This window comes from Pelophylax lessonae, assembly GCF_965119305.1.
Source record: "Pelophylax lessonae genome assembly, chromosome: 4".
In the NCBI taxonomy this organism is placed as follows: Eukaryota; Metazoa; Chordata; class Amphibia; order Anura; family Ranidae; genus Pelophylax; species Pelophylax lessonae.
Window position 1 is genome coordinate 69,959,488 of NC_138771.1, and position 22,749 is coordinate 69,982,236.

The following is a 22,749-nucleotide window of genomic DNA, read 5'->3' on the forward strand; positions in this document are numbered from 1 at the left end:
AGAAGATGAGGCAACGCTCTGATGACTTAACACCATAAGTTTATTCAATTAGGCTGGCTTCTGACAGTCCCAACTCATTGCCACACCCCACTGACGCGCTTCACTCCAATTGGGACAGTGCCAGCCTCAGAGAACTTGTCCCAATTGGAATAATAGCAAACACAGAAGACGAGGCTGCACTAGGATGAAGTTACAATGTAAGTTTATTCCATCAAGCTAACTTCTGACACTGTCCCTGCCCAATTGGAGTGAAGTGCATCAGTGGCAGCGGAGGTGTGGCAATGGGCAGGTACTGCGTCAGAAGCCAGCTTGATTAAATAAACTTGTATTGTAATGTCAGAATGCAGCCTTGTCTTCTGTGTTTGCTATTATTCCTAGCAAAATAAGCTCTCTGAGGCCAGCATCTGGCATCTTTTCAGGGACCGGAGAATTGTACAGAAAGCTTGGAGGGGAGCTGCTTCATTTAGATCCATCCAGGAAGTAATGGTCTCTCTTTGGACTTCAGCAGAGGATACATATGAGTGGTATTTAGTAGCACTTGTATTGTTATGGTGTTTAGTAGCACATGCATTGTTGTGGTGTTTAGTAGCACATACAACTGGAAACGTAAGTATTTCAGACTCCTTGAAGGTTTGCCTTGCCCTAACATTAGCGACAGGGCTGCCTTATAACTAGATAATCGACCAATATAGTTTTTTCAGGGCCAATATCGATTTTCCGGCCACCCTTCAGGCCGATATTAGGTGCCTATATTTTGCACATTTAAAGTTTTTATTTTTACACTGTCCTTTTACATTTTTTTTTATCATTTTTCTTGTGGTCACAAGGAATATAAACATCCCTTGTGACAGTAATAGACAGTGACAGGTACTCTTTATGGAGGGATCTGGGGTCTAAAATACCCCAAACACCCCCCTCTGCACTTAAAAGCATTTAAAACACCAAGTTTGGCTGTTTTGAATGCTGTATTTTTTTTCCGGTGCCTTTAAGGCTCCAGTACCCAGAAGTGATGTCATGACATCGCTTCCGGGTTCTTACATGAGGGACCCAATCAGAGCCGAATGTGGCTTTGTCCAGGTCTTCGGCCAGCTGGCAGACATGCCAACTGGTCGCTCGGGTTTCCCAGTGGGACGGGGGACCTGGGCAAGCCGCAGGAGGCGGCGGGAGGGGTGTCCCCTTTGGCTCCTTATAATGACAATCGAGCGGCTACTCAGCCGCATCCATTGTTATTACAAGAAAGCTGACCATTGTCTCTAAACAACAGTACCAGGGTGATGCCTGTAGCTGCAGGCATTACTCCAGGACAACCACTTGAGGCCATATTGGCAGGTTTTGTGTCCGATACTTAAAAAAAAAGTGAATATCGGCCCCACTGATAATCGCTTGATCCCTACTTATAACCATTTTAATGTGGTGCTAGATGGCCCCAGCCCTGTTTATTGGTTGGTTGTAGGTAATTACAGGTATGCCATTGCCTTCAAGTATAAATAAAGGCAAAACATTTGTTTTAGTTTTGGAGTGGAGATGGATTAGAACACCTGTCAATTTATGTAGCTACCTCTGTCCCCCTTAAGGAGGTTCACCCTCTCTATTTGTCCTGTTTACCATTATCATAGAAAGTGAAAAGTAAAAGAAAATCCCAAATTTTAGATTTAAATTAATGATGTTAATTAAAAAATTGAATATAATACAATTCTACATAAATTATATATATTTTTTTTTTTTTTTAAAAATGGTCCATTTCGGTTTTCAGCCAAGTGCATCCTGAATTTTTGGTTTCGATGCACCACTAGTTCTAACCATCCCTTACTCTATAGGAAATTAATATAATACAATTCTACATAAACTATATATATATATATATATATATATATATATATATATATATATATATATATATATTTTTTTTTTTTTTTTTTTTTTTTTAAATGGTCCATTTCGGTTTTCAGCCAAGTGCATCCTGAATTTTTGGTTTCGGTGCACCACTAGTTCTAACCATCCCTTACTCTATCCGAAAAAAAAAAAAAAAAAAAAAACGTCCCTACAGTTCTTCTTTAAACCATTTACTATAGCAACAGGGTCTCTCTAACATCTTTAAGCCCTCTAAAATTAAAAAAAATAATAATAATAATGCCAGCCATGTAACTCTATAGACTTTGTGGCACTTTAGTGATTGGATTATCTTGATTAGAACACAATGTTCACAACTTTTTGCACCTCTAGCCATGTTTTTGGACAATCAACATCTGCTTTACACATTTAATGAGACCATGCTAGTTGGATTAAGGCGATGGAGTTGCCCGTGTGGGTATTAACCCTGGGGCATTTTATAGACATACTTTGAACTGAAAAAGTAATATAGTTAATATAGTTAAAAGTTAATATACGATAAAACTGCACCTTTTGGGCCTCCCATAGCTGTTTCGGCAGTGGCTTTGAAATGTTAAGCAGATTCTCTTCCACCAAACCACTTGGATAGGAAAAAACTAAAATAGAACAAGAAATTATTTTTATAGACAGAAGAGTTCTCATAAACAAATTCATGCTGTAATGCAGACGTACGATTTTACACAGCAAATCTATTTAAAAACAAATAAATTTTCATAGGCTCGTGGAGTTCTAGTCTCTGTGTTCATGTGGTTTTAATTTTGGTGCAGGTTTACCAATGTTCAGCCCAATGTATCAGTGAATAGGTATGTTTGTGCGTCTCGATGGTTGTGGTAAGACAACCTTATAAGTACTTTCTGGACAGTACAGAACTGGTGCTTTTCCACAACTCTCTTACAACACCCGAGAAGGTCCACTTTACCACTCACAGGGAAGCTTGGTATGAACAGTGCTCCTGCAATCATAAAACATACAGTTGTGCTCAAAAGTTTACACACCCTGGCAGAATTTATGATTTCTTGGCCATTTTTCAGAGAACATGAACGATAACACAAAAACCTTTTACTCATGGTTAGTGTTTGGCTGAAGCCATTTATTATCAATCGTGTTTACTCTTTTTAAATTGTAATGACAACAGAAACTACCCAAATGACCCTGATCAAAAGTTTATATACCCTGGTGATTTTGGCCTGATAACATGCACAAAAGTTGCCTCACCTGTGATCTGTTTGCTTGTAATTAGTGTGTGTATATAAAAGGTCAATGAGTTTCTGGTCTCCTGACAGACCCTTGTATCTTTCATCCAGTGCTGCACTGACGTTTCTGGATTCTGAGTCATGGAGAAAGCAAAAGAATTGTCAAAGGATCTGTGGGATCTGTGGGAAAGGTAGTTGAACTGTATAAAACAGGAAAGGGAGATAAAAAGACATCCAAGGAATTAAGAATGCCAATCAGCAGTGTTCAAACTCTAATCAAGAAGTGGAAAATGAGGGGTTCTGTTGAAATCAAACCACGGTCAGGTAGACCAACTAAAATTTCAACCACAACTGCCAGGAAAAATGTTTGGGATGCAAAGAAAAACCCACAAATAACTTCAGGTGAAATACAGGACTCTCTGAAAACATGGTGTGGCTGTTTCAAGATGCACAATAAGCAGGCACTTGAAGAAAGATGGGCTGCATGGTCGAGTTGCCAGAAGAAAGCCATTACTACGCAAATGCCACAAAGTATCCCACTTACAATAAGCTAAACAGCACAGAGAAAAGCCTCAAACCTTCTGGCACAAAGTCATTTGGAGTGATGAGACCAAAATTTAGCTTTTTGGCCACAACCATAAACGCTACATTTGGAGAGGAGTCAACAATGCCTATGATGAAAGGTACACCATTCCTACTGTGAAACACGGAGGTGGATCGCTGATGTTTTGGGGATATGTGAGCTACAAAAAGGCATAGGAAATTTGGTCAGAATAGATGGCAAGATGAATGCAGTATGTTATCAAAAAGATACTGGAGGAAAATTTACATTCATCAGCCCAGAAGCTGCGCATGGGAAGTACTTGGATATTCCAACATGACAATGGTCCTAAACACAAGGCCAAGTCGACCTGTCATTGGGTATAGCAGAATAAAGTGAAGGTTCTGGAGTGGCCATCTCAGTCTCCTGACCTCAATATCATTGAGCCACTCTGGGAGATCTCAAATGTGCAGTTCATGCAAGACAGCCCAAGAATTTACAGGAACTAAAGTTTTTTTGCCAGGAAGAATAAACAGCTTTACCATCTGAGAAGATACAGAGCCTCATCCACAAATACCACAAAATAATTCAAACTGTCATTGATGTTAAAGGGGGCAATACATTGTATTAAGAACTGGGGTATGTAAACATTTGATCAGGGTCATTTGGGTAGTTTCTGTTGCCAGTATGATTTAAAAAGAGTAAACACAGTTGATTGATAATAAATGGCTTCAGCCAAACACTAACCATGAGTGAAAGAAAGGTTTTTGTGTTCTCATTCATATTCTCTGAAAAATGGCCAAGAAATCATAAATTCTGCCAGGGTATGTAAACTTTTGAGCACAACTGTATGTACTAGACCAGGGGACTCCAAACTTTCTAAACAAAGGGCCAGTTTACTGTCCTTAAGACTTTTTGGGGGGGGCTGGACTATGGGCAATAAAAATAGAAAAGGTCCCGATGGCAGTGGAAAAATACAATGCCACACCTTTGGTGTCATCAGAAGGAATAGTGCCCCTTCATTGGAGTCAGAGTGTGTGTGTGTGTGTGTGTGTGTGTGTGTGTGTGTGTGTGTGTGTGTGTGTGTGTGTGTGTGTGTGTGTGTGTGTGTGTGTGTGTGTGTGTGTGTGTGGGGGGGGGGGGGGGGGGGGGGGGTTAGGTTACAATTCTGCTAAGGCTATTGGATGGCTAGAACAAGCATTTTGTTTCACCATTAGAGCTACAAGGTTTGCATTAGATTAGATTCAAGCTGAAGTTTAGGTATGGCAGTTTTTACAATTACAATGGTCCAGCTTGGACCACTGTAGCATATAAGGGACATAACTGTGGGATCCCACTCGAAGCTGCAAATCATTGTAGCAGGCACCATTACCCGAATTACCTCCACTAGGTACGGGGACCCGTGCCAAGCGACTGCCGTGCTGCTTAGTGAACCAAGAGGGTCACTCACTCAGCACAGACAACATTCAAGGAACATTTTGCATTTTCCCAGTGGATGAAAAGTGTTCTCTGATGAAAAAGGTGATGAGGTAGGACAATGATGTCACAATCTCCACGCTGTCCAATCAGAGAACGCTTTGAATTCATTTGGAAAACTCACAGTATTTTCTGACTTGTGCCTGTGCCACGCAAGTGACCCCCTGTGTTCATGACGCAGCAGGGCAGCTGATTAGCGCAGGACCCAAAAGCTAATGGAGACCGTTGCGGTAGTGCAGTTGTAGTTGCAGTGTGTGATACAGCGATTTCCAGCTTCCAGGGGGATCCCACAGGTATGGCACATATTAGTTTAGGCTTCTTGCACACTGTTTTATTGTAAACAATGTTTATCCTGAAAGGAGACAATAAGCATCAAAAACGCATCTAAGGTGAATTTTTTTCAAACCAGTGTGTGTGAATTTAGTAAAGCTTGGCAGCATTTGGTGTTTGGGAGCCAATTTGTTTAATGCCAATTGAAATGAATAAACTCTGAAGTGCAAACGCGCCTAGCATTTAGGTGCGTATATGAGCGTTTGACGTTTTTTATGCCCAAAAGCTCCCCTCCTGAACTCGATTCTTCTGCATTCAGGAGAGGAGCTTTAAATGATTTTAAACTCTGCTGCGCCTAAACTCTGGTAAAAGCCTGCCCTGTGCATGGACAAATAGGCTTTTATTGAATGGAGTTCAGGGGCATTGGCAAAAGAAACACCAAAAGCTCCTAAAAGTAAGTTTTGAAGCAGCAATGTACATGAGGCCTTACATTGGTCCAAGCTAAAAATAGTACATACCTAAACTTCAGGAGAAGATCACAGTTTATCGGACATTTGTATTTATTACATAAAAAGTTTTATCCATTTGAAAAACGTTACCACTTTATTTTAAATGACTAGACCAGGCCAATATATTAAGTTTTAAGTTCTTTAAGATTTTTAACCTGTTTTTACCTGGTAATCTGGCTAGTAACACACCTGTAATAATAAAAGTGCCATTACCCTAGATGAAGGAGCACAGGGGGCACCTTTGGACATCAGCATTGACAGTCTGGGTGAGGGGAGTGTTAGATGTACTATCACATTTAGATACACTAACACATTCAAGCCAAACACCAGCTCACACTGCAGTAACACAAGCAGTTACAACAACAGTTTTTTTTTCCTTTTGGGATAAAGGTTTTATATGTATAAATAAGTCATACGATGATCATTGTAAGCACCCCTGTCAGTAGTAAATGGTTTGTCTCATCCCTGCAACTGCTACATCTGCAGGAGTGCTTGTTCTGTTGAAAAACAGCTGATTTGTGGAAGCCACACATGGATCAAAATTCAGCCAGTTTCGCAGGGACCAAATTTCTATCCATGTATGGGCAGGCTTATTGTACAGAACAACCAGCCTGTTGGGTTTTTTCCAAGATGATCAGTGCGGCTGGTTATAGCCGGTGTTCTATCGAATAGTGCAGATCGTTGGGAGGCATTATCTGACAATCTTCAAAGCGTGGAGGGAGAATTGAATTGTCAGATTCTGCCTCGCTCTCTCAGCTGCATGCACAAGACTTAAGCAACGTCATAGGCGGAGTCACAGGGAAAACACTATTGTTGCTGGGCGGATTTGGGTGTGTTATAGGGCGGATCTTGCACTGCGGATTTGGGTGTGTTTTAGGATCCGCCCTGCAACACACCTAAATCTGCCTTTCAACACACCACAAAACCCACCCTGCAACACACCCAAATCCGCCTGTCATGTGATTGGTCAATTATCCTGCATGAGCAGAGAGCCAGCCAGAATATGGAGATTAAATTCTCCCTTCGGCACTTTGCTGATTGTCGGATAATGCCTCCAACGATCTGGGCATCTGTGGGAGATCAGCTGCAGTGACATTACATACTGCGCAGATCATCGGAGGACTTATCCGATAGAGCATCGATAGAGGCCTTTTTCAAAAATGTAATGGACCCCGTACTCAAGAAGAGTATGTCCACAATATAAGCTTCCTTTGCCTGGTACCAGCACGATAGAAGATCCCGGTCTAATAATCCCTTAGTCCACCCAGTCACTTGTCAAGGCATCAGTGTAGGGTGGTAAGAAGCATAAGACTGTTTATTTAAACACAGGCACAAAGATATACACTCTGGGACAATCCCCCCTCCCCTTTAGCAGCTAATCCACATACATATATACATCCCATAATAGGTTGTTCCCAAGGCAGCCAGAAACAATAGAATAGGATACAGGCACTTCACAACAACAAACCCCACCCCACCCCAAACTATCTAGCCATCTGAAAAGTGAAATGGTTTATCTTCATATATTTCTAGAGTAATATTGTTCAGAAATATTATTGTCCCAAGTGAAAGAGCCCCTTCATTCTTTCAACACAAACCACACATATAGAGCCCAAGATAACGGGAAAAGGGAAATGCCGAGTTTGGTGTGGTTGTACAGCGAGTCGGATTAGTGCAGACCCAACTGGAGTTCTTGGTCACCCTGTGCCCCTAATAGACACAAGGTGACTTACACATAAGAGGGACCGGGGAAGCTGGACAAGGAGTTTCTGACCTCTCTAAGGTAATCTGGGTTCCACAAGCCCCCCCGCCCAAAGTGACTCCCGTCACAGTTAGAACAACGGCAACACTGATCAGCATGTTCTGACAGCAGTGAGGTCCCCCAGCTGTCAGAATACAAAGGCTCTGCGGGAGCGATTCCCTGAAATCTGTGGATGGGAAAACGGGTAATTTTTTTTTGTTCAAGTTTCTTTTTTCTTGTTTATGGTTTCTGCCTTTTTCTCCCCTTTATGTACATGTCTTGCAGATTCTCATATGAAATGTTACGTTTTTTTTTGTGTGTTCTGGTTTCTGGTTCATCAAACATGTGACAATGTTTAAACACTGAGAAATATTTTATCATATTTCACTACCAGAGTGTTCTTGTTATTCTATTTTTGTAACATTTTTACATTGTGTAGGCCAAGGTCTGTTACAATTTTTGCTAGGTAGTAACTTTTGCATTAACTGTATCCTTCATAGATCTGATTCAATGGACACTCTTCTGTTTAGCTTTTCTAAATCCAGGAGCAGTGATCTGGAAAGTTAAATAACTTTTATGCCTCCTAGATCACAGTTTTCTGTGTTCAGGAGCTCCTTATTAAAAGGCAGTTTAGACGCACTTACATCAGTTCAGCCATGTTCAACTCCGCAAAACTAACATGAAGCCCTGATTCACACCAGTGTGGCTTCGAAATCGCTCTACTTTAGGGCGATTTCAAAAGCCGCCGATCAGTGTGATTTTTATGTGCAGTTTGCTGACATCTGTGCGACTTCTTTCACACAGATGTCAATGCAAGTCACACATCAAATCGCACAGAAATATTGCAGGAACCTTTTCAAAGTTGCTGCGACACAAGTCATGGAGATTTGAATGGTTCCATTGCCTGCAATCTGGTGTGACTTGTCATGCAATTTTGAACAGACAAATCGAATTACAAACCGCACTGGTGTGAAACAAAGGGAAATGGACTCTAAATGCAATTTTTTTTTTTTTTTTTTTTATTTGGTAAGTGCATCCTAAGCATTGAGCTTGCAAACACGTTTGAATGTTGAGTGTACAAATGTACATAGAAGACCATAGCATGCATTCAAATCTAAGAATGTATGCATTGCAAACCCGAGTGGTCCGTTTTTGATGCCAGCGTGCATGAGGCCTTATGGTGTCACTGAACACAGTTTTTTCACTTCTATCAACCATGGCACGACAGGAAATGCTAAACATGATTATCCATTTACTACACGGCAGTCAACTTCAAGCTGAATTCATCCAGTATAACCTTGCAGCCAGTGCAGGAGAGGCAAGGAGCACATGGTTACTTTCACAAAAAAAAAAAAAAAAAAAAGGGTTTCGGCTTTTTAGAAGCACTGGTTACCTGGCTCCTGGAATAAAGCTAGCCATACACGGATTTATTTTATTCAGCCTTCTGGCTGAACGAAAAAAAAAAAAAAAACAACAGCAATTGCATTCTGATGGCCAGTGCCGCCAGCTGTCAGAATACGCAAATTATGCCCTTTCACATGGGGCTCACTCCGTTCTGATCAGCAGGGATCTGCCCACTGATACCCTGCTGAGGAGGGCAGAGCGGGGCGAATGATAGGTCTGTATGTATATGTATGTACACACACACACACACATACACACATATATATATATATATATATATATATATATATACACACACACACACACACACACACACACACACACACAGCACAAAAGAGAAGTGTACAAAAAAATAGTTCCGCTAAATCAATGACCAAATTCAATTACTCAAACCTATATAATATACAGTGTCAATATAATTCAAGAGACTATAAATTGGTGTCCATCCAAAAAACTAAGAAAAGTGCTAAAGGTTAAAGATAAAGTCCCATTTAATCGTGCCAAATGAAAAGATTCTTTTCTTCCTTATTCCTGAAAGGTGAAAATAGAATTCACCATCAGCAAAACGAATAAAAATGCGCGCCTCCACTGAGCCTTCTATTGACGTCATTGTGTATCGGAAGTAAACTGGAAGTCAACTGAATTACCAGGGATCCACTGGCCGGGTGATTTTATTTCTATATGCGCAGAGTTTATTTATGCAAGTCTGATTTTATATATCTTGACTTACTTGACTCTTAGAAGATTTACTTCCCCATTCATGACCAGGCCATTTTTTTGCAATACAGAGATGAGTTACTTTAACTGACAATTATGTGGTCAATGCAATGCTGTACGCAAATAAAATTTGTCAATTTTTTCCCCCGCAAATAGAGCTTTCTTTTGGTGGTATTTGATCACCCCTGCATTTTTATTTTTTGTGCAACAAAAAGTGGGTGCTGGAGGATATCCATTCACTGCCACCCGCTGATCATCTTTTGCAGTGACTAATCACACGCGTGCCCCCTAGGCAAAAGGGCAGAATCGCATATATATATATATACATAATGCGGTCGCCCTGAAGCAGTAAAACTGTTATGGGGCGTTCATTATGTGGATAAACAAATACATTACTGGAGTTACTGCACTTTGAGGAGTCTGTTTTTGGATGTATATTCTTGGAGACTCTATGGCAGTTGGTGCACACCAATTATGCCTGGATGACCACTTTGTATAATCATATCAATATCATGGTCTGGTAAGCACATTTTCATTGGTTTTGGTGATGGTGAATTCTATTATTCTTTCGGGAATAAGGAAGAAAATAAGCTTTTCATTTGGAAAAATTTAAGGGGAGTTTACCTTTAACCTGGAGCACTTTTCTTAGTTTTTTTGGAAGGACACCAATTTATATTCGATTAAATGATCATATTGACACTGTGTAGATGTATTCATTACATATAGGTTTGACTAATTCAATTTGTTCACTGATTAGCGCAACACTTGTAATTCATGAATGACGGATCTGCGTCTGCTCAGTCCTTGCATTGCGGACAAAGCCCACTCTGATCTATTGGCACTTTTCCACTGCAAGTACCGGCTTGGCTCCACTCTGCTCGGTTTTCCACTGCTTGGTACCGCATGGTACGGTGTTGGAACGGTTTGCTGTTCCACTAAAGTAGTAAGTGGGTTGGAGAACAACGATTCTCTGACCAATCAGTGGCTAGTAGTGACAAACAGTCAAGGCTGCATGCAAAGGATTCTGGGATATGGTATTGGTAAGGCCCTCTTGGAAACCACAACCGAGGTGGTACCGTTTAATCGAGCCGTACCGTTCGGTTCCATGTAGTGGAAAAGCGCCGCCGTGCCGTACCGTACCGAACCGTTCCAACACCACAACATGCGGTACCATGCAGTGGAAAAGTGAAAAAGCGAGCCGAACCGTTCGGTTCCATGCAGTGGAAAAGCGCCACTGGGAGTAAAGTAAACTCCGCTGTCTGTTTACACCCAACTGCCCTTCCATCCGATCTGCCTAGATGGAGGACGACTGATCCCCCTTTTTTTTTTTTTTTTTTCTTTAGCGGCCCAGAAGTAGGCGGACACAAGTCTGTTTACACCCATCAGTCCATAATCCATAGTGTAACAGCAGTTGTAAAAGTAGTGAAGTGTTTCACTGCATACTTTTTATACTGTCCGATCAGGTCTGCCTGAAAAACTGACAGGCGGACCTCATCAGACCACTTCATGTGAAAGGGACGCAATTCTTGCAGCTCAATGCATGCTGATGCTGTTTGGCCAGGAATTGTTCAGTAAAAGGACCACCCATGGTGTGAATTTCAGCTGGTTCATTAGATGAAATTCACTCCATGTATAAGAAGCTTAACCATCCATTGTTTCTGCTGCAGTAGGCTATATTAATGTGTAACAGCAGTTGTAAAAGTAGTGAAGTATTTCACTGTATACTTTGTACCTTGTGATCATGTGCATCTCATACTGTATGTGTGTATGTATATATATATATATATATATATATATATATATATTTATTATGATATATATGAATTCATACCAAATAAAGAGATGTTGGTTGTTTATTTGGGCAAACAATAATAGTGCCTACATTATAGATCACTCATAAGATCACAAAATAAAAGACAAGGCATTACCTTCCCCAAAGTTGTCTATTTCCCCGTCCTGTAAACTTGCTGCAACAAAAAAATAGGAGTAAAAATTACTACAATGTTCTTAAAACCCATTTAAAAAAAATATATTCTCATTTACGAAGAAAGTTTAATGGCAATAATACCACTAGGAATTAACCTGCTGTCTTTTACTCCTTTTATCCATGCCATAGTTCTAAATATTAGTTTATCCTTCTATTTTCAAGCTGAAGGCCATGTAAATTGTGTTTAGTTGCAAGGCCCCATTTACACATTTTTTTCTTTATCGCAGCTGCGCGAAGACTCCAGCTAATCCCTGCGAACAGATTCAAAAGTGGGTGTGGACATTTGCAGTGGCTCAGCCTGTCCAAAGCAATGACAGGCCAACAGTGGTCGTAGCTGTCTGGATGTAATCCAACCGAATACTTGCAGTTAGGGACAGGAGGTGTCCCCCCCCCCCCCCCCCCCCGACCCAAACTGGGAAATCTTTAGTCCCTAATGCCTCGTACACACGCGTCGATAGTTGGCCGTAAATTTTCGGCCAACGTCCGATCGGCCGATTTTCGGCTTGTTAGTATGATGCTTTCGACAACCGACTCCGATCTGGTGTGCAGGCTATAAAATTTTTGTTGGCCGTCAACACAACGGCCGATTTTCCGTCAGTCAGTACAAATTTTGGCAGACAAAAATCAGATGAGCAAGACTGGGCATGCTCAGAGAAGAAAAAACACACTGAAAGTAAACCAGCACATGACATCACCTCTGAAGTAGATTTTTGTTGGCCGAGAAAATTCGTGTGCAGTCTAGGCACATTCCAACCAACAAAACACAACTTGGACAAAAGACGGCCGATCGGTCGGCCGATAATCGTTGCGTGTGTACGAGGCATAAGTGCAGGTAATTGATTGGATTGCATCCAAACACCCACAGACAGCCATGGCTGCTGTTGGCCTGTCATTGCTTTGGACAAGCTGAGTGGTCGCAAACTATTCGCATCCACCTGTGAATCCAACCACAGGAATGCACTGGATTCTTGTTGCAGCTGTGATAAAAATCCTGTGTGAATAAGGTTTGAAGCGTTACTAAACCCAGGAGCCTGCAGTTACTATATCTGGTCTCCCACAGTACACAGAACATGGAAATACAATTAATTTAGTAAATATAAACTGCTAAATACCTTTTCTCATCAGCAGTATATAGCAGTCTTGTGACTTGTATCAGTTCCTGGTAAAGCTTGTAGGGGGAGTTTTCATACTGCACAGAGCTGTCCTATCAGGATTCAGGACCCCTGACCCTATGTCTGGCCAGTGCTGATTGGCCCTGTGCTAATCACATGCACTCTCCAAAAAAAAAAAAAAAAAACTCTCTAGCAATACACACCAAACTGAGCATGTTGCAGCCTGACTCCTAATGCTCTGTCTTATTTGGACATGTTCTGGGTCAGTGGAAGAGGAGGAGGATCTGTGCATACAGGATCAAACAGTCTTTTTACGCAATACAGAGGATTAATACCTTAGGTTCCACAGTAAGTTTAACAAGCATGCTTTACCACATACACAGACTGATTTTACTGTTGTGGGTTTAGTAACACTTTGGCATTTAAGCTAAACATCTGAAGTAAAATAATTTGTATTCCCACTTGTCCTTACAAATTTCTGCCGCTGGTGAGCATTAAACGCTCTTGCATTGTGTTCTAAACTCTGGGCCATGTACCATTGGTGTTACTCGTGTTCATTAAGGGCTGAACATATAAGCACTTGCTATCTATAAGTATTGTACTGTGCTAATAGAAGGCCCTTACGTTTTTTGTTTTTTTACCATCTAAAAATGTACTAGACAAAATTTTATTTTGGTTTTCTAAAGAAAGGAATTATACATTTTGTAGTCATCGCTAAATGTGTCCCAGTTTTAAGGGTTTTTCTTTTGCTTACAGTTACATCATGGGAACAGGAAGTGAAGAGAATCTCTTCAATGGGAAACAGACTGCAATAAAAGTACTTTTATAAAACAGAACAGAAAAGAACCTCTGTATTATTTCTGTAAAAGCAGTTGTAAACCTTTAAAAAGAAAGATTAAAGCACATCCTTCTATAGTGTGTCCTAGCCTTGATCCAAAGCACCTAGTGTGACTTTCTGCCTGGCCTGAGGGGGTGTGACGTTTCCCTCCACTCTGGTCTCAAATTACACTCAGCTCCCAAGTTCTATGCTGTGCAGTGTGTGACATCAGATCTCCACACCCTGCCTTCTAGAGTTGAGAAATGCTGTGTAAAACTTGGATTTTTGACTTACCGTAATATCCATTTCTCTGATGTTCATTGACAGACAACTCCTGACAATCATAACCAGCAGTCCCAGGGGGGTATACTCCCTCTCTCTGCTATAGCCACTCAGTTTTGTTACAAGCAGTGCCAGGATATTTTCACAGAGGGGTGGGTGCTGTGTCCATCAATGAACATCAGAGAAATAGATTTTACGTGAAGTCAAAAATCCCATTTTCTTTCTCATTTATTGACAGACACCTGATATCCATAATCATTGGAACATGATATCCATAACCATGGGAACATCCCAAAGCAGTGTTAAACATGAGGGGTGGGAACAACAAAAAAATTCCCAAGGCTAAAACGTTAGCCAACCAGGCAACAGGAGCTCAAACAACTGGAGCCCACCTGAAAAAAAAAAAAAAAAAACTGTCTGTCTGATCCATCTGGAAATGGTCGCAGAGGAAGCGAACAACCCTTTGAGGACCATCCGTGATCACAAAGAATGACTTCCTGAAAGACTCTGTAGCTGCCAGGTACATCCTAATTGCCGGACCAAATCCAAGGCATGCACGCAATTTCCTGCGGATGTTTAGTCCTGGGACAAAGGAAAGGCAACACAATGTCTTCATTCAAATAAAAATCAGAGACAACCTTTAGAAGGAACGACGGACAGGGGCGAAGAACAACCTTATCCCTGTGAATCACCAGGTAAGGTGAACGACAGGAGAACGCCACCAGTTCCAACACCCTGCGCGCAGAGGTGATAGCCACTAAAAAGGCCACCTTCTGGGACAGCGTAAGCAGGGGAATCTCCAGAATATTTTCAAAGGGAGGCTTCTGTAGAGCTGAAAGCACCAAATTAAGATCCCAAGCCAACAACGGAGCCCGCACTGGAGGAACCAAATGTTGGACACCCTGAAGAAAGGTACGCACCAGGGAGTGTGTGACCAAATGGTGGTTGGAAGAAGATTGCCAAAGCAGACACCAGGCCCTTGATGGTACTCAAGGCCAATTTCTGTTCAACCCCTCGTTGAAGGAAGGTCACAATCCGAGGCACCAAGAAGGAGCGAGGAAGAACCCCAAGAGACTCACACCATGCAATGTACTTCTTCCACGTACGATGGTAGATCTTCCTATAAGTAGATTTCCTAGCTTTCAGCAGTGTCGGAATCACGACTTTGACAAACCCCTATCCTTCAGCACCTGGCGTTCAACAGCCAAGCCGTCAAAGCCAGCAACTGTAAAGCAAGTTGAGAAAGCAGATTCTCCCTGAGAGGAAGCTGCCAAGGAACGTCGGCGACCAGCTGCACCAGATTGGTGTATCAAGCCCGGCAAAGCCAGTTCAGAGCCACTAAGATGACCAGAATCCCTTCTGCCTCGATCCTGCATAGAAGTCTTGGCAAAGCTTGAGAGGAGGTCAGAATTACCTTTGCAGGGACCTCGTATTGAACTGGGCAAATGGAACCTCCTCGAGGGTAGACACCATCAGGCCCAGCATCCGCATGAAAGTCCGGAGGGATGACCATTTGTTGGACAGTAAGAGGCGAATTGCAGCCTTCAATTTCTGGAGTTTTTCCAGAGGAAAGAGCACTCTAGCTAAGGCTGAGTCTAGATTTAGGCCCAGATAGGCCAGCTTTGTGGTTGGTACCAGAGCAGACTACGGAAAATTCAGAATCCAGCCAAACTCGCGCAGAGTTTGAATTGTGATATCCAGGTACTCTAGCAGCGCAGAGGGTGACCTTGCTTGCAGAAGGAGATCATCCAAGTAGCCCAGTACAGCGATCCCCCCGTTGCCAAACCAAAGGGTAATGTCACAAACTGATAATGCTCCTCTCCCGCAATAAATCGGAGAAAACGCTGGTGACAGGCACATATTGGAATGTAAAAGATAGGCATCCTTGATATCGATAGAGACGAGGAAATCCCCCTGACGCAGGGATGCCACCACCGTTCAATTGACTCTAGTCTGAACTTCTGTACCCGCACAAAGCAGTTTAGCGCCTGGAGGTCCAGGATTGGACGCACTTTGCCTTCCTTCCTGGGAACTGTGAGCAGGCTTGAGTAAAAACCCTTAAAACGTTCCGAGGTTGGAACCGGGACAATCACCCCTTGAAGAAACAGGTGTTGTACCTCCCCAAAGAGCCCTGTAAATGGTTTGGGGATAGGCACAAGTTGGAAGGAAAAAACCTTGCCGGGGACAAGAGCGAAACTCGATCTTGTAGCCAGAACAAATTACTTTGTGGACTCACTTGTCTTGCACCCGGGAAGTCCACGGATCTGGAAAATAGCGAATACGTCCCCCCACCCCTGATACAGGTAAGGGGGCACACCTTTATGCAGAGAAGCCTTGTCCCAGGGTCTGGAGAAGCCCGATCTTGGCTTGCCAGACCAGGTTTTTTTGGATCCTCCAGAAGAGGCCCTGAAAGGCTTCGAGCCCTTGTCGTTCGACCATGAGGGACAAAAAAACTTCTTATAAACTGAGAGAAGGAAGGCCCGCATCTACGATGAGGTTCCTTTCTCTTAGTAGCCTGCGGAAAAAAAAGTACTCCCCCCTGTGAGACCTTTAATGAGGTCATCCAGGGTAGCTTCAAACAGGAGATCTCTTTGATAAGGAAGATCAGTCAAAACCTTTTTTGAAGTCTGATCAGCAGACCAGCACTTGAGCCAAAAGATCCTGCCGAAGGACCACTGCCAAAACAGGGTGAGCCACATCCAAAGAGGCATCACAGATAAACTGCAGCCCCAGGACCAGCTGGTCTGCCAGCTCATAAAAGGCAGGGGGCAGCTGTTCCCCCTCCAGGTGGTCATGGTGTAGGAGCTTAGCCCACTCGGTTAGAGTTTGCGACACTAGAGCAATGGTGAATACCGGCCTCATTACCGAACCAGCCAGAATGTACATAGTGCGGAGTGCGGTCCACAGCCTCCACCTTCCTGTCAGACAGAACCTTAAAGGCCGGAGACTCTTCAACCAGAATCATGGTTGCCTTGTTTAAACTGGAGGGTCCACCACCACTGGCACAGTCCACTTCTTAAGAAGAGACTCCCCATAGGGCTAACGCCTAGTAAAGTGCTTAGGGACCCCACAGGGATGGCTTTGGTCGTCCCCACTCTTTAGCGACAATTCTGTCAAGATAGGCAGGGAAAGGAAACACCTTTGCCGCTTTGGATGGCTTGCGAGTGCCAAAAGGCACCTGCGCCTCTGTCGCAGCTTCAGCTGCGTTTTTCATCTTCAAGGTCTCACAGAAACAATCAGTGCATCCACCAGCACCTTTTGTGCGCGGTTGCAGACGTGGAGGAATCATCCTCACTATCAGAGGATTCCATGCCCGTGGTTGCAGACCCAGCAGGGTGACCCACGTCCGCGGTGGCCGAATCAGATTCAGGATCTGAGGAGACAGATGAGGCAGGGGAATGCAGGGGGGGGGGGGCGCCTTTTGCCAGCCTGTCTTCCGCAAGCCACCTCCACCCAGGACACAAGGGACTCTAGGACCGCCGCCAGTGCATGGATGGATGGATGGTTGGGACCCGGGGGGCCCTGCAGCCTCAGAGAGGGGATCAGGTGGGGAAATATGCTCCCAAGACTGAGTCACCAGGCCAGGGGGACCCCACAAAAAGTGTAAAACACTAAGGGACAACCCTCACCACGCTGGCAGGACCACCCGGTCGCCAGGCACAAAGCACCAAGCGATCCTCAGTGGAGAGGGAGAGGACCCCACCAGACTCACCACCCACAGAAACAGGCACCTGCAGCCACCAGGAGAATCTGCACTACACATGCGGCGATCAGGAAGTAAAATGATCCAGGAGTTAGCACCAGGGAATGAGGAGGGGCTCCCACCACCGAAATGGCCACCCACAGGGCCCGCTGTCATGGCTGCCGCTATTTCCAATGGTAAACTACAGAAAAATGTCAGCCAGACTACACAAACATGGCAGCTGTGTATAGAAACACAGGTTACAACAAAATGGTGGTCCCGCATGGCAACACAAGGCTTACAGGGACCCAGGAGGGAGACCAAGCCTAAAGGACAGATCGAGGCAGGATGGGGGGCCCTGGCAGGAGCCCCGACAGGTACAACTCCCCCTCCGCACAATCGATCGCCTGGTCGCTGGCCACGCAACCCCCGACCCCTATCGCCAGTTAGCGCCCTCCCCCAACCCCAGGAAAGTGGCCAGACCACGCAAATAGCCCCAGCGTGGAGAGGGGGCGGGGGTTCCTGCAGTAAAGAGGGGAACCTGGGGATCCGACAGTCCCAAGGGAGTGGCCCACGTCCACCCCAAAAACCCCCACCAGGGGGAGACGGGGGACAGTTACACACCATAACAGGAACCAGATGGACAATGCTCCAGACAGAACCCCTTTCCATCGAAATGAGGGGCTATAGGCCAGTTAGAAAGCTGCGACTCGGGCCGAGACCCAGTCGTATGCATCCTCATGAGGATTTTAATATGCAGGCCAGCCCCCATCCGGTGGGGCTAAGTCGCGTCAGGAGCTGTTTCGGTCAATGAATAAAAGAGAAATGTGTGTTTTAAGAGGGTGCAGATAAAAAGGTACAACTTTTGTAGGAGGATTTGTTTCATCTCTATGTATCACTTCACTGGGTATATGGAAGGGTTTATAACCACTTTACGCTGGCCATACACTAGTGAAATTGTGTTAGAAAATGTTAGCTTTAGGAAAATTTGCTTGATTTTCGAACTGTTGGCGGGGTCAAATCTACATTCATTTTTGACTACAGTGATGAGAAATTTCAAAGTAGCAAGATGGAAATGTTGTCTTGAACAAATTAATTTCTAACGAGGAGCGTACTTTTTGTTTGTTTATTCATTTAAAATGGAATGTTAAAAGCAAACTAAAATTTTGAAGTACTTGCGAATGACATTCATCAAATCATGTAATGTCCTGGGAATATCTACTAGTATATGGCCAGCTTTATTGTCTGCATTCCTGTTGAGTGTTTATTTCCCATTGTATCACTAGGTCTGAAATAAAAAACAAACAGAGGTTCTAACCATTCTTTATCCAAAAAAAAAAAAATTCTGTTCCACTTTAATTTCTTAGCAACCTGGCAGTAGAGGAAGCAAGTTACACACATTAAATTATTCTCAGAGAGACAATATGATCACAGCAAGCCACTAGGGAGCATTGGGACTGTGCACAGGAAGCAACAGCACATCTACTACTGGCTCTGGGGGCAATTATAGAGAACACAATATCTTAATTAGAAGAGATGAAACCGGTCCATAAGTGGCTTATGTATGTCAGACCAGGCAGGATTTCTAACATAGTATAAAAACAAGAAAAGAAATGGCATATTTTGCTCTGTGCTCCAATCTTTGTTAATTGATCCCTTTGTTTCTATTGGAGCCAGGCAAATGGAGACGTGATGATATTTCATGTGATATACTATATTAGAGATGGAAAAAAATTCAGCTAACCGCGAGATCTAAAAAGTGGACTGAATACAGACACAAAATACGTTTAAAATTGGTCATCAGTGTTTTAGGTGGATTTCTTGTCTGTATTCATCCTTTATTTTATATCATAACTTAATTTGCTTTGTTTGTGTGGGACTTTGTGACAGACTGGTATTTTTATGTTTGCATAGATGCTGCTATTTCCACATGCACACTTTTTTAGTGTATTATGCACCCACATAATAGAAATGTTGCATTGCAACTTGTTCATTTGTTGTATGATAGTGGTGTGCAGTCTTATGTATCCACACAAACAGCAGACCCTGCGGTTAGTGATGGGTTACAGACTCTGGATACAGACGTACCCAAGGTCACTCATCCATCCTTATCCGTGGATAGCTGCTGGTTGTGCAGATACACGTGAACAGCAATGGCTCCTCTCAGCCTTTCATTAGCTGGTAACTAAACCCAGGACCCTGCATTAACTACAAGGTGGTATCAAAATATTTTGAGACTAGTTTTGTAACACGCCAACCGATGGCAGCACAAGGCTGCACGCAGTCACTGGGAGCACCAACCTTTATAAGTCAGTGTGCCAAAATATATCATCCAGTGTACAAGGTGGAATCTTTGAATAATTTTTTTATTGGATGCTATACCAAATATGCCATATTTTCTAGAGACTGAAATGTGCCTGCTCCTGAGGAAGTGAATTATCTTTCACGAAACGCGTAGAGGCCAAGAGGCCTTTTCAACTGATTGCCAATTTACAGCATGCATCCAATCACCATTTACATCTTATATCTGTTGGTCTTATCTGTCAATGTGTGTATCATTTATTATGGTTTTATCATGGTATCCATTTGTATATTGTATACATCCCCCTTTGATTTTATGATTATTTATTGTACTAATGTAAAGTGCTATAGAATGTTAATAAACACGTGATGATTAATCATATGCTCCTTCATGCTTACCAGCAGCTGTATATGCATTACCACTATATCATCATGTATACACTGGCCACACCTCATACAAAGTCCCACGTTTTTAGTTTTTAACACCATGTGTTCCCCTATATCCTATGTTTATCATATCAGGGATGGAGACTCTATTGCACGAGTCTCATTTAAAGTCCCATTCCCCTTTCCTTCCCTATTTTGTCTTGTCCCCTATCCTCCCCATTTTTTCCTTTTATCCATCTTGAACATTTTATCAGGGATGGAGGTGTGCCACCAGTTTTCCAACGTTTTTATCCATTTATATTTACCAAGCATTAACATTATACTTTTTATTCCTCCCCCATTCTACCTTGTCAGTATCTGCCATTGGGGGTCTTTTCCCCACTTTTGGTTATTACCGTCATATCAGTTTATTTAGCTGCACTGCCAATGGGGCTGGGATGTTCACTCTGATCCGTCCCTGGTCGGGAACTGCGATGCACGCCGTCCATTTCTGTCCCCCTCTCCCCCGCCCCAACCTAATAGCCGGGAAGGGGGCGTGGTTGCGGCCGCAGCGCATCGGCGCCACTACCTTCCGTGCAGAGCGTGACGTCATCACGGCGTCGGCGTCCTTGCACGTGATTTCCACCAATGTTCACATAGGGACGCCATCTTCAGCAGCTGCAGTCTGCCTGGTGATGTTCCGCAGTTTGAACGGCTAATGACGCTGGGAGCGATCTCTGTCTCGGTGCAGGTCTGCATGCACCCTCTTCAATTTTACCCTTATTACCCCACAGTATATGGTCACTTTCCCTAAGCAGGCATGAGATGCCTCTTTTTTCACATTTCTTTTTGGGATACTCCTTCCATTTCCAGTCAACCTCTTTGGGATTCATTTCTTTCATTAGCACACTTGTTTCTCGCTGGATTCTTTAGCACATCTTTTGGGACACCACCACCCACCTATCTTGGATGTGACACCTCTCCCTGCCTATTCCCCTCATACAGGACCACCTTGATACACTGTCACACAGATTTCGGTTTTCTTTTCTTCTTTGCACTCCTGGTTTTGGGTCTACTCTACCCTTACACTATCCCTGGTCTTGGGCTCAGCATCTTACCTTTATATCATTTTTATGGCTTACCTTATTATTTATTATCTCCTTGAACATATCCCAATATAGCCCATCTTATGCCACACTATCCTTGGTCTTGGGCTTCGCATTTTACCTTTGTATCATTATTATTGCTTCCCCTATTGCTTATTATCTCCTTGAACATATCCCAATATAGCCCTATATGACCTCAAATGGAAATTCACCTATTGTTTGTGGACCTTGCACCCTGGTTGTGTGCGGAACCCTTGCTCCCTCAGTTCCCTTCATGGACATACCCTCGGGTGGCCTCCAGCCTCTTTGACAGGGTTCACCCTATTGTAAGTTAATTTTTACATATTTCCCCAATCTTTGAATCATTTTTCTATTGGATGCTATACCAAATATGCCATTTTTTCTAGAGACCGAAATGTGCCTGCTCCTGAGGAAGTGAATTATCTTTCACGAAACGCGTAGAGCCCAAGAGGCCTTTTCAACTGATTGTCAATTTACAGCATGCATCCAATCACCATTTACATCTTATATATCTGTTGGTCTTATCTGTCAATGTGTGTATCGTTTATTATGGTTTTATCATGGTATCCATTTGTATATTGTATACATCCCCCTTTGATTTTATAATTATTTATTGTACTGATGTAAAGTGCTATAGAATATGTTAATAAACACGTGATGATTAATCATATGCTCCTTCATGCTTACCAGCAGCTGTATATGCATTACCACTATATCATCATGTATACACTGGCCACATCTCATACAAAGTCCCACGTTTTTAGTTTTGAACACCATGTGTTCCCCTATATCCTATGTTTATCATCCAGTGTACATTGGGAGCTGTGCAACTGGTGCTATTCTGACCACGTGTTACCACGTCTGCGATTTCATCATGGACAGCAAGTTAGAACAGAGAGCAAATGTGAAATTCATTGTGAAACTGGGCAAATCTGCCACGGAGATGTTAGACATGATTCGGCAAGTTTATGGCTATACTGCAATGAGTCGTTTGAGGTGCTTTAAGTTGGAGGTGTCCCCAGGCTGCTGACTAAGATGCAGAAGGAACACCGTGTTGAAGTCTGCCAAGAACTTCGTCAGCATGCCATGGGGACGAGCTTGGCAGCAACACAGCGCATGCTCAAATCACACGTGTGGATTGCCCGCACTGTTCTGTATGACAACCCGATAATGGCAGCAATGTTGAGGATTGTTCTCCAGTGATCATCATGCGCAAGTTGCTGAATGGTTCAGACATTTTTGGGAGTTGAGCTCATTGAAGATCTTTCTGATCTGGCATCGTCTTCCAATGATGTTCTTCCACTCTTGAAGAGCATGTGTTACTCAAAACACCT

General features: G+C 43.1%; 1 protein-coding gene across 2 annotated transcripts in view; it reads right to left on the minus strand.

Moving 5' to 3' along the window:
• The window catches only part of CRTC3 (CREB regulated transcription coactivator 3), a 309,654-nt gene that overhangs the window by 48,870 nt on the left and 238,035 nt on the right, over positions 1-22,749 (minus strand). For both annotated transcript variants that reach the window (XM_082253380.1, XM_082253379.1), the window contains 2 exons: positions 11,670-11,708; positions 2,401-2,486 (listed from right to left, as the gene is read on the minus strand). In XM_082253380.1, the coding sequence (XP_082109506.1) occupies positions 2,401-2,486; positions 11,670-11,708 (125 nt within the window). The remainder of the gene's footprint in view (positions 1-2,400; positions 2,487-11,669; positions 11,709-22,749) is intronic.